General features: G+C 44.5%; 1 protein-coding gene across 7 annotated transcripts in view; it reads right to left on the reverse strand.

The window, feature by feature from the left end:
* The window catches only part of KCNMA1 (potassium calcium-activated channel subfamily M alpha 1), a 746198-nt gene that overhangs the window by 29696 nt on the left and 704217 nt on the right, over positions 1 to 12285 (reverse strand). For 6 of the 7 annotated variants that reach the window (XM_029200928.1, XM_029200923.1, XM_029200922.1 and 3 more), the window contains 2 exons: positions 7672 to 7785; positions 2475 to 2605 (listed from right to left, as the gene is read on the reverse strand). In XM_029200928.1, the coding sequence (XP_029056761.1) occupies positions 2475 to 2605; positions 7672 to 7785 (245 nt within the window). Of the gene's footprint in view, positions 1 to 2474; positions 2606 to 6820; positions 6902 to 7671; positions 7786 to 12285 lie in introns of all 7 variants that reach the window. The other variant, XM_029200929.1, reaches the window with a different exon arrangement.

Genomic DNA, 12285 nt, shown 5'->3' on the forward strand with positions numbered 1-12285 from the left:
ATCATGCCAATGACGGTTACTAGATTCCTGACACCGCTTTTTCCCAGGCTGGAATTGAGAAGTGCTGCTTTGCTAGCAGACTACTGTATTCATACACGCCTTAGCCACCTTCTCCCAAACATTTTAGTTTGCATTTCAAAGGAGATTAGAGACAGATTTTTTAAAAAATGTCAAACCAATCTACTTTGATTTCTCAGCTGAGTCTCTCTCTACAGTGATGCTGTAGAGAGAATGGTGCAACTCAAATCTAGATGTGCCACTCACTCCCACCCCATGGCCACAGTGTGCCCCCTTGACTGTGTAGAGGTGAAGTGCTTTGGTGCTTAAAAACAGTTTTATTCCTTGGAACCAGGGCTGGCTTCACGGGTGTGTGGCCTGAGTTGTCACCGAGGGCCCATGCTCAGAAGAGGCCCTCATTTGGTTCAATGCTCTGCTGTCACCCTTTTGAAATTCTTAGTAACTTATGAAAAAGTAGGCTTTCAAATTATGTAGCTGGTCCCACCTGGAATATATGGTGTGTCTGATCTGTGGAAACAATTTTGTAAGTTTGGATCTTCAAAAATTTGGATCGAGTATTTTACAGTTCTGAAAAAAAATCGACTATAAACTGTTTCATCATCTTTTAGTGAGAACGGCCTTCTGAAATCTGTCTGCTTAGGATCAGAACTAAAATGAAACTTCTGAGGAGATGAATTACAGAAATCTGTTTGAAAGTGGACTTGGAGACTGCGAGGACTATTACAGAGAATACAGCTCTGTAATAAGCACATCCTGTTGCTTCCATCATGCCCTCTGGCCTGCTTAGGGAGTTTGCCCAAACTAAGCACAACATCACTGGCAGGTAGAAAGGTGAGGCTCAGTATCCTCAGGCCATCAGAAAGGTCGTGAGCCCTGGGAAAGCAAGATGGCCTTCAGTAAGGACTGCTTTCTCTCCTTCTTGGCTTGGCAAGCAGTGGGATGGCATGAAGCCCAGTCAACCTCAATTCAGATGAATGCTGTTTCATATTTATTTTTAAATCTATAATTCTGATTTTTCACTAAGATATTCTTGTAGTTGGACCACATTCAGGAATATAGAACAACCTAAATTAGTCTTAAAAAGCTTTATGCTTTTTCTTTCCTCAAATAGAGGTCCTTCTTTTTCTTTTTCTTTTTTTTTTTTGAGAATAGCCTTCTTAAGCATTTGAAGAAATATATGTGTATGAAAACTCTCTGGGCTATGTTTATGGTTTATAATGGATTCAGTAAAACTCTTTTTTTGTGGTTTCTCCGAAGGTCAGTTTTTATCCAGCCTATGTCTGTATTTATAAAAAGAGTGAAGTTGAGAATTCCCCCCAAAAAAGACTTTTCTATACAATAAATAAAGCCACTCAGTGGGAACACTTCATAATCTCCATTCTGGTCTGCTTTGCCTTTTGTAGCTCAAGATGGCTTCTTTAAGACGGGACCTACTTTTTAATTGTCATTTGATTTTGGTCTCACAAGTGAAAACACAAATGCCTTGATTGTTCGACGCATATCAAGTTATAAAAGAAACTGAAGATCCTTTGGATCCCTGGCAGCTCACCCTCCTCTCTCTGCCACCATTCTGCGCCTTCACTGGGGCAGAGAACAGGCCAGGCCTTGCCTCACACCCACGCCTCTCCCAGGACTGAGTCTCAAGTGACTGGCAGTGACCTAGGAGACACCTTTGACACTCTGTCCTCTTCCGCCTTTGCTCATATTCAATCTATTCCCAAGTCCTCTCGATTTTACTGACAAACACCACTCAAACCCATCCACCTTCCTCCAGCCCCGAGGGCTCTACCCTACTCCACGCTACGAGAGCCCCTTACTCAGACTTACCCGCTGCCATCTTGCCTCCTGAGCCATCCTCCACATAGCTGCCCAGGCAATCCCCTCAAAACATAAACCTGATCACATCACTTGCCAACTTAAAACCCTTCAACGCCTCCTCACTGCTCTTAAGAGAAAGACCAAAAACACGAAAATGGGTTTCGAGGTCCTGTGGGTCCAATTCTGCCTTGTCCTCCCCTTCCCCTCTCTCACTGAGGTCCAGCGACGCAGGCTTTCTTGGCCTTCTTTGAGCCTGTCAGGTACCCTTCTCCCCACCAGGCCTTTACCTTTGCTCTCCTTCTTTGGGGGATTCTCTTCCCCCTAAAATCTCCCATCTTTATTGCTCAGACTTTGAGCAATATAAAATATATATACTTTCTTCGGAGAAATCTTCCTCTGATCCCGAGACCACATCAAGTGCTTACCTATATTTACTCATAGCCTTCCTTGCACTTTCAAGAATTTATAATCAGACGGTTATCTGTGTGCTAATTTAAATAGCATCAGTATCCCCTTCCAGACGGCAAGCTCGGTGTGGTTCGGCTCTCCAGGGTAGTTCAAGCTCCAGCCCATGCCCCTCATGCGTTGGAGGCTGGAGGCGCTCTGACCCTGGGTCCCCGTGTCCCCCACCTACTCACCGCGCTCATGAGTGAATCCAGGACGCTGACGGCAAACGCTGTCCCACATGCAAACGGCTGCGTGAGGTACAGCTCTGTGTCGGGGTCATCGTCGTCGTCTTGGTCCAAAAACTGAACATTAGTATCGTTCACTAGGAAAAGCATAAAGTAAGAATTAGATTAAAAGACCACATGCGGGCAGCAGAGTCAGAGAAAGAGCAGGCTACTGGTTTAGAAACACTGAAGTCACTGAAAAGGAAAGAAAAGCATGGGAGAAGCTGTTGATGGAGCTCAGGGTGGGGGTCGGTGGGACTCAATGGACTGCTCCGAGGTGCTTGTTCAAGGTTCCCAGGCCTGGAGAGCAGTGACGTCACGCAGACGTGCTCCACGGCAGGCTGGTGGAGCTGGTGGACAGTGCTGGTCAATTCTTTGGTATAGTTTTAGATCGTGAGGAAAAACACTCTGAAGCGTTTTTTTGGTAGCTAAGTCCTTTGAGAGAGGGACGTATTTCAAGGACGAGGAGCCATGAGTAGCCATGCTGGGATGGGAAGTTTAGCCACAAGGGAAAGAAAGCAATTTATTGAGAGTGAAGAGCAACAGATTGGGAGCATAGCAAAGGCAAAATAGCAAGGAATCCACCCTCTGGCACCACCCACAGCCTGCCCGGGGTGGGGGGACGGGTCTGGGTAGTGCCTGGTGTCTGGCCCTTAATCCAGGCCCAAACCCACCAAGTCCTGTTCAATACAAAGGATGAACCCCTGGCTGTCTCCGGCTGCTGGCTGACAAAGATTTGCTCTGCATTCCGAGGTGCTTGGGGATGCCCACGTTCTCCCTTTCCCCTCCTAAACAGCTCAATCTTTTATGTGCTTCAGCTCAGGCAGACGCAGCATTTGATGTTGTATTTCATTTCCATCTGAGGATTCCTCAAGGACTCCTCTGGCACGCACGTGCAGACTGATTGGTTGTGTCACCGAGATGTCTTTAACTTATTAAAAATTAAATGACAAATTAATTTCCATTCCCATCTTGGCATCAGAAATTATCAGTTTTGCAGAGCAAGTAATGGCGGGGAAAGTGTGTGGTGGGGGAGGAGATGAGCGCTTGTGATTTCTGGAATAATTATGGTGCTTTTAGGAAAAGAATAGATGAGGTTTCCTTTTTCTGATTCCTTTCTAAAGGTATCAGCAGCTAATTCTCTTTCCTAGAGTTACTGTTTTAATTTTTTTTTTTTTCCGTAAGGAACTTTTGGGATAACTTCTTTTTTTGTTGTTGTTGTTTTTTGTTTTTGTTTTGCAGTACGCGGGCCTCTTACCGTTGTGGCCCCTCCCGTTGCAGAGCACAGGCTCCGGACGCGCAGGCTCAGCGGCCATGGCTCACGGGCCCAGCCGCTCCGCGGCATGTGGGATCTTCCCGGACCGGGGCACGAACCCGTGTCCCCTGCATTGGCAGGCGGACTCTCAACCACTGCGCCACCAGGGAAGCCCTGTTGTTGCTTTTAACTTTTGCTTGTTTATCGTATGAGGCAGAATAAATGATAATAGGACAAAAGGCTGGGCATGGAATTATTTTTAAATGACACCATCTTGTTTCCCTAGAGAAAGATCCTAATGGGGGAAAATCTTTGTTCTCTGTTCTTCCAACGTTTATCATGTTTGGGTCCCCACTGTCCTCGCAGTGCTTGAGCTACAGGCTAGTGAAAATGCAAAACCCAGGATCTGACAACTGGGCTTTGAATCCAGGCCCTGTCACTAACTCCCCCGAGCAAAGCATTTTATCATTCTACACCTTAGTTTCTCTCTCTGTAAAATGGGGGGAATATGAGCAGCTCTCCTGAGGCTGTCAGGAGGCTCCTATGGGATTCTGCTTGGTGAACCTGGCCCGGCACCTTGATAAACGGTAGCTGCTCTCATGATTTCACGTTCTGTCCATGTTCTGTTTACACTACGAAAATTCCCAGCTTCCCTCTGCCCCTCTCAGAAGCACGTAAATAAGGCCTTGCTCAGGGATCCTGCCAGGGTCATGCGGTAGCTTTTCCTCTCCTCCCTTCATTTACCCAGAAGCATGCTGTGGGCCACAGTTTAGTCTTCCTGCTTTGTGAATGGGAAAATGTGAACCTGCGACAAGATGCAGAGGGACCTGGTTTTAACTACCTGTAAGAGCTGAGGAGGGCGTACACATGGATGCTGCCTAAAGGAAGTGTCGGTTACATCTTCTCATGACGATGGGGAGGGTTTGGTAGACTTGACAGGTGACTGGAGAATGTCAGCCAGCTAGGGATTCGAGTCTTTGGGGAAGAACTCCAAGGCAGGAGCCAGGGTTCTGGGTTACCTAGTCTCAAAGGGCGAGCAGCCGGTGTTACCCGAAACCTATTTCACGGGACAGTAATTATGTGGGTGCTAAGAGGTGATGAAAACAGTCACCCCAAAATATTTGTGATCAAATACAACTGGGAAACAGGTTAAATAGCTTCAAACAGATTTCCTTCTTGTGGAACTTCTAGGAAGCCTGGACCCACTAACGTCGATTGGGACTCCCCAAGTGTGTGAAGACTGGAATACTACACAGTTTAAAAAACCTGTTTGACTTGCACCATCTGTGTTTTTTAAAAGGCATTTTACTGGCCTAGTGTAATGCAGAAGACATCTCAGAACTTGTAGGTAAACAGTAAATACCTGTGGGGATGGGGGAGGTGAGGTGGTCAGAGGATCATGACGGTCTGGGTGCTAAAGGCAGTATGACGAGTAGGAAAATTGGGCTTAAGGCAGAAGGTGAGGGTGATGTGAACACACGGAAGGTTCTCTGAGCTCATAAAAGAAATCTGGTGGGGGACAAAGGCTTCAGGAGACTCAATTATGCTAGCTGAATACTTGAATTGTTGCCTTAGATTGGGGGCACCACGCTCTTTCTTTTCTACTAGTCACAAATAAAGATATCAAATAAATAAAGTCACAAATAAAGATATCAAATAAATAAAGTCACAAGTAAAGATATCCCAGTTAGCTGGCAGCGCATGAATTCCAAACAGACAAAGAAATTCCTGGCAGTGGTGATACTGAAATGCTGCTGAGGTTTTCTGAGACAGAGATGTTTGGATGAATTTTCCCACCAGAAGTCTGGGCCACACAAGCTCCCTGGGTCCCTTACCACCCTAAGGCTCTGAGAAGAGCAATCCAGAAGCCTACGCTTTTAGCCAACTTCTCTAAACATGAAAAAGACACCTGTCCTACTGCAGGAAACAGAAAATAGTGTGACACTCCTTGACCTGAGTGAATTTGTCCTGATAAATAGCTACATCGACAATAACGCTGTGCTGAATGGTGGACAATTTATTCCTTTGTTTCCAGACACCTGGCAAGCAAGATTACTGTGTTAGAAGCCTGCTCTGTTATTTTGAAATATATTTTGGAGCCAAGAAAATGGCATGTCCGTTCGTTTGTGAGCTCTTTGAAGGCAGGTAATCCCCGTTCCGTTTGTGAGCTCTTTGAAGGCAGGTAATCCCTACCTCTCGACCCGCCCTCCATCAAGCAGCACCTGCTTTCTCTGTTTAGAAGATCAGCCCCCAGTTCTGAGACCTGCTGCTGATGGGTGCTTTCCCTAGAGTTATTAACCAAGTCACGGGGAATCGTGGAAGAGCCTAACAAATGCCGTCACGACCACAGGCCTTCATCTTCTAGATGAGTCTGCTCCGAATCTCCTCCCAGAGAGGGCTCTGGGCCAGCGGAGTCGGGGTCAGAGTGCAGGGCTGGGCCTTGGTGGCTGCTAAGCTCATCCTTTGCATCCTTTCTTAAGACCTGGCTTTAGTAAGCAAGGGTCCCCTATGAGCTGGCTGCTTTTATGGCTTCAGAACCAGAGTAGGGGAAAAAAAAGGCAAATAAAGTCAGAATAAAGGAAAATAAACAGCTGGAGGGAAGGCACCGTCTTAGGTTTCTTATCTTAAAATTTTTATATTTCTCCCTTGACTTTCTCTGAGAGCTGTGAAGACATGTCAGTCAAACTGACAGTGTGCTGGAAAGAGGAATAGAAGGGAGAAGGTGGGAGGGGAGCAGGGGGACACATGGAAAAAAAAAAAAAAAAGGCCCAAGCCAAAGAAAATGAATTAGAGCAAAGATGCTTTGGAAACAACTGCCAGGTCAGATGGGTGTGATCAAAGGTTTACTGATGCTGTGTGGGGAAAAAATCCTTAAGGAAGAGGCTAGAACAAGACAGCCGATTCCAACCAGAGCCACAAATAAAACACATTCAAAGCAGTGCCATGGGGTAGCCTTTCCGTTACAGCCGGTGAAAAGGAAAACAGGCTGATGGTAGTTGGAAACACGAACCACAAAACAAAAGGAGATACTGACGTGAAAGAAAACAGTGCTTCTTACCCAGTTCAGTTATCATTAGAATGTGCGTCCCACTGTTTTTTTCCTGATTGACTGATACCAAAGGCAACTTGCCAGGCTTAGCTAATGGGATACAGCAGTTAAGGGTTGGGGAAAGGGAGTGGAGGAAAGTACAGAAAAAGAAAAGAGTGAGGGAATAACAGAGGAGACATTCTAAAGTAAAGGGACCCAGGACCACAGGTAGTTAGTGTTTCTCTTCGGGGGAAGAGACCACGTAGCAGTTTTGCAAATTCACAAATAGTAGCAGGGAGTGCCATGGCCAGGTTAAAAGCTGGATCCCACTGGCCAATGTTCATGGCCCTCAAAGCCCCATCATTTTCTGGACCAGAGCGGTAGTCAGTGAAAATGGCCTTTAGCTGAAAAGCTCAACTAGAATAGATGAAATGTAAAATTATCACATATTAGCCCAATGTTTCTATGAAGTTCTCACAATGGGGTTGGCTTAGCCCTGAGGCTTTGTACCTCCGGGGAGGGACCTTCCACAGATGCTTCCAATGTGAATCACTGGAAAAAATCCTTGGACCATACCTTTCCTCCCTTCCTCCCGCTTCCCTAATGTATGACCCAATCTCAAACCCTTCATCTCATGCTCCTTTGAAAACAGTGACCAGCATAAGGAAACTATCTATTCACCTCAGAGGAAAGACAGATAAGTTTTCCCTTGGGTCATCTGTCATATTTCTACCCATACCCTTCTCCAATCTCCCCCCGAGACAAACCCCATTAGAGCCTACCACACTGAAAGAGCTAAGACTCAGGCCAACCTCCTTATATCCTGCATGGTCGGAAAAGAGGACCAAAAGAATCCACCCAAAGCTGACATTCACTCCTACCTAGTTCAGTGATGATGGGGATGTTGACCCCAGTTGTGATGGAGGGCTGGCGTAACATCCCATGTACCGGGCTGTTATCCGGAGAGGATCTGTCCATTCCCGGAGGTGTGAACCCTAGTGGGAAGGAAAGAGAGAAAGAAGAAAAATCAGAAATGTGGAAAATTTGGAAATGATGAAAGTATAGTGTATATACACAATAAAAAAGTAACATATGCATTATTTACAAGTCAAAAATTAGCACTCCCAGGATAAACTCTGATGAGTTGTTTTCAGAAGAGCAAAGTAGGAGACCATTATAAAAGATTCTAACCCACTTTGACAGTTCCCTGAAAACCAGTCTTTACACCAATTATTGATCTTACTCACAGATTTCTGTTCCCTTCTTCCTTCAGGCACACATGAGGATTGTACCTCTGTGCCTCCCTGAAGTTAGATATGACCACGTGACATAGGAAATGCCCTGGCCCATGAAAAGCAAACAGAACAATGCATCTCATCACTTCTGGTACAAGTAATTTTTTTTTTTTTTAGATGTTGGGGGTAGGGGTTTATTAATTAATTTATTTATTTTTGCTGTGTTGGGTCTTCGTTTCTGTGCGAGGGCTTTCTCTAGTTGCGGCAAGCGGGGGCCCCTCTTCATCGCGGTGCGCGGGCCTCTCACTATCGCAGCTTCTCTTGTTGCGGAGCACAGGCTCCAGACGCGCAGGCTCAGTAGTTGTGGCTCACGGGCCTAGTCGCTCTGCGGCATGGGGGATCCTCCCAGACCAGGGCTCGAACCCGTGTCCCCTGCATTAGCAGGCAGACTCTCAACCACTGTGCCACCAGGGAAGCCCTGGTACAAGTATTTGACTTGCCATCTCTCTTCCCAGGCTGTGGCAACAGTGGGAACACAGGTTACTATGGAGATGAAGGCTGGGCAGCAGCCCTGGACAAGTAGCCCAGACACACAAAGCATTCTGAGTGAAAAATCAATCTCTGTTGCTTTAAGCCACTGAGACTTGTTTTGTTGTTGTTTGTGGTGTTGTTGTTACCACAGCATAACCTAACCTATCCTGACTGTTATCTTAAACCAATTGATTACTTATTCTCTTGCCAGTGAGGGACTTAAACCTGGGCCTTTGACAGCGTTCTGGCCAAGGGGAAGTGGGAGGAAATTGGCCTGGGCGCTTGAGGAGATGTTTCCTTGCTCTTAAAAAATATCACATGGGAAGAGATTCTCTTTTGATCCACTGGGACATTGCTTTTGTGTCTGTAGTGCCTGGAACTGTAGCAGCCGTCTTGTAACTGGGATGGGCGCCCACTGAGGACAAAGCCAACTTAATGAATTGGCTGAAGTGAATGGTAGAAAGACTGAATGATAGGAAGAACTGTCCTTAGTGCCTGAATTAACCAGCCCTAGAATCAAAACCAATGGATCTCAGGGTTTCTTACTACATGAGATTTTATACATTTATAAGTGAGATTATAATATAAAAGGTAGTAATGAGCTTTTATATATATTATACACATAATAATGAGATTATATATAATGTCTGTTTATGTATTTTTATGTATTATGTATTAAATATTTATGTATATATATATATATATATATATATATATACACAGCATACGTACAACTATATATTTATATATATATGCGTGTGTGTATTTATTTTCCTCCCTTTTGTTTAAGCCACACTGAGGAGTTTTTTTTTTTTACTTGCAGCTGAAATCATCCTGACTGCTGCATATGCCACCTGCTTATAGTGGACCCTTGAACTTCCCAGTGTGCTTGACACAGACCCCATAAGGTAGATGTGGGCACAGTAAACTGGAGAGTAGCCTACTTGTTCTGACTTTCGCAGTTTGGGCTTCTCTGGGTCTCAGACCCAAATCTCAATGCATATTAGAATGAGCTTGGCCCAACCATATTTTCAAGTTTAGGGAGGGTGAGAAAGCATCCCAGCTAGGCCAAATGGCTGCGTCTTTAAGGAGGTACATAGCCGTATAAACATGATACATTTATTTTCTTCATACATTCTCTTGGTGAAAATTAATTTTGCCACGTGGCAAGTGGCACCGCCAGCTCCACACTGGCCGCCGTGTCCAATTGCCTTCCCCACCTTATAGAACAGGCAGACAGAAGTTCACGTTCTCTTTGTCTTCTCTTCTTTGCCCACAGTGGATGGCTACCTGGGCTTATCAATGGATTAGGGAATTACAGATACAGTCACTTGCGAAGTTTCCAAGAACAAATTTCCGAAGACTGTGTGACCAGAGAGATTAGTGCCTCTCTCTGGTAACGCGACAAGACTGGGTTGTTTCTGGCATGAAGGTATGTGTGAATCTTTATCTACCAGGAATGAAATGACAGGTGTTCATAATTGCCTTTTGCTTTGGAAGTACATCATGCATGAAATGCCAGAAAAATATCAACGAGTTTTCCTGTTTTCTGCTCTCCTGTGTATAAATTTCATCGGAGTGTCATATTTTCAGAAAGAAAGAAAAAGCTTTATTTACCATTCACTCCCTGATTGCACTTAATTTTATTCTTTATACTGATACCCTGTGCACAGGGTAAGTAACTTTGAAGGACAGTATAGTGTCCATCTTTCTAAAGTTTGGAATGTGTGTTTTTCAGCCAACCATGTAACCAAGAACACGCAATTGAAATGCTTGCTGCTTTCTTCCCCTAGAATAGTGAAGGGGGAAAACTAAACTGTCTTCATCAGAAGTTTCATGCAAAAGCATGAAAAACTGCAAGCGACAGCTGTGCAGATTCAGTGGATGTGACGTTTTTGAATTTCTTCAACTTGACAAGTAAACACCTTAAATCGGTAACGCTATATGCATAATACATGGCCTGTATTTTGACATCCATCATCAAATGCTGACTTGAGAAAATACGGGTTTGTACGTCAAGGACTGGCACCCATAAAACAGGTAAAAATGCAGGTCACACGGTATTAGGAAAACAGTATTTCATTACAGAACCAGCAACAAACCAAAGCTTCCTTTTATTTTATCTTATTTAAAGATTCCGTTTTCAGCTGTGAAAAGACTCAATTCCTTTGCATGAAACCTTCATTTAGAAATGACATGCTTGCCTCATAGGCCTCTTTCATTTTGCTTTCATATTCCATTTTCCCCTTCAGTCGCCAAGCCCGGTTCCATTAGCATCTGAAACTGACAAACTGTGGTGGATGTCCAAAGACATCTCTCCATTAAACGTCTTTCTCTCTCCTACACAGGACCCCAAGAACGGGGTGACTTTGTTGGAAAGAAAACTTCAGCAATGATAATGTCACTTTTTATTTTGCTACTTTTATAGTCACACATTTTTATAAGCAAAGGCAAAGAGAACAGAAATAGATTTTATCTTTTTTTTTGCCCTTCCTGAAGAGTTGTGTTAAAGAGGAACAGAATTTATTAGCATTGTTTCATTCTTAGAGATTCTATAATGGGAAACTTGTGGCTTGAAATGGCAGAGCAGACCCAGATTCCCGAAGTGGCCTTGGAAAGAACAGAAAATCAGGCACCTTCCTTACAAAGAGAAGAGGCAATCCGGCCTTTGGTGCCATTTGACAGCATCTACCCCATTCACCATAGCGGCTGTTAATAAAGGGGCAGGTCTAAATGGCAACCAGGTCCCTAATGGTCTTGCTTCCCATCCCTTTGTTAGCTGCAGTGGGTACATCTTTGGTTGAATTGTAAGTCCCTCTACATAAAGCAGTGCTTCAGTTCTGCATGTGAAAGCGCTGGCACGTGGAATATCCTCCAGGGACCCTGATCTACAGCTAGAGGATAGTGAAACTGGGAAACGCTCCTTCCGTTAGTTGAACTAACACTCGGGAAGTTAATTTTAGAAACAACCACTTATTTTGCCAGAAGAGATGATGAAGAATGTTGGCATGGGAGAGATGGAATCAGAAGTTCTCAATCAGGAAAAGATTCAAGTTTAATTAACTACAACCCAAGCTCTTACCAAGATGGCCTCCTGGTTCTTTAGATGTATTCCCTTTCCTCTCTGTTGAGCATGGACATGGGAGGCAAGTTTTGGGCTAAAGATAGCTTTAAAGACTACCTGAGCTCCTTACACTGAAAACCCCTCCCCATTTCAATCTTCAGGGGCAGATAGGATGGGCTTACCTTACTTGTTCTATTCCTTTGGCATCAGGCAGAAATGGGCCCAACATTGCCCCCTGCCAAGCATGCTCACTCCATATGCTGCAGGAGAACTTTAGGTCAAAGACTGGGTTTTCTATTTCTTTAAACATCCCAGGTTGTCTACAAAATGCCTGGCCCACAGAGAAGAAACGGAGTGGAATAGCTAAGAGCATGTGCTTTGGAGTCAGATGTCTTAGGTTTAACTTCTGGCTCATCTACTTATAAGCCACATAACCATGAGCATAGCACAGACTCTCCAAACCTCTGTTTCTTTGTCTGTAAGCTGGAATTACCCACTATACAGGGCAGTTGTGAGAATAAAATGAAATAGTATATTTAAAACGTTTAGTACAATGCCTGGTATGAAGAAAAAGACTTTAAAATGTTGACTACCAACGTTAATATTTTACTCAGTACACAATAAATATTCTGGCTAGGAATAGCATCCACTGCCTCCCCCTTCCC

Source organism: Monodon monoceros, unplaced genomic scaffold, assembly GCF_005190385.1.
Source record: "Monodon monoceros isolate NGI ecotype Baffin Bay Population unplaced genomic scaffold, NGI_Narwhal_1 Super_Scaffold_4, whole genome shotgun sequence".
NCBI lineage: Eukaryota > Metazoa > Chordata > Mammalia > Artiodactyla > Monodontidae > Monodon > Monodon monoceros.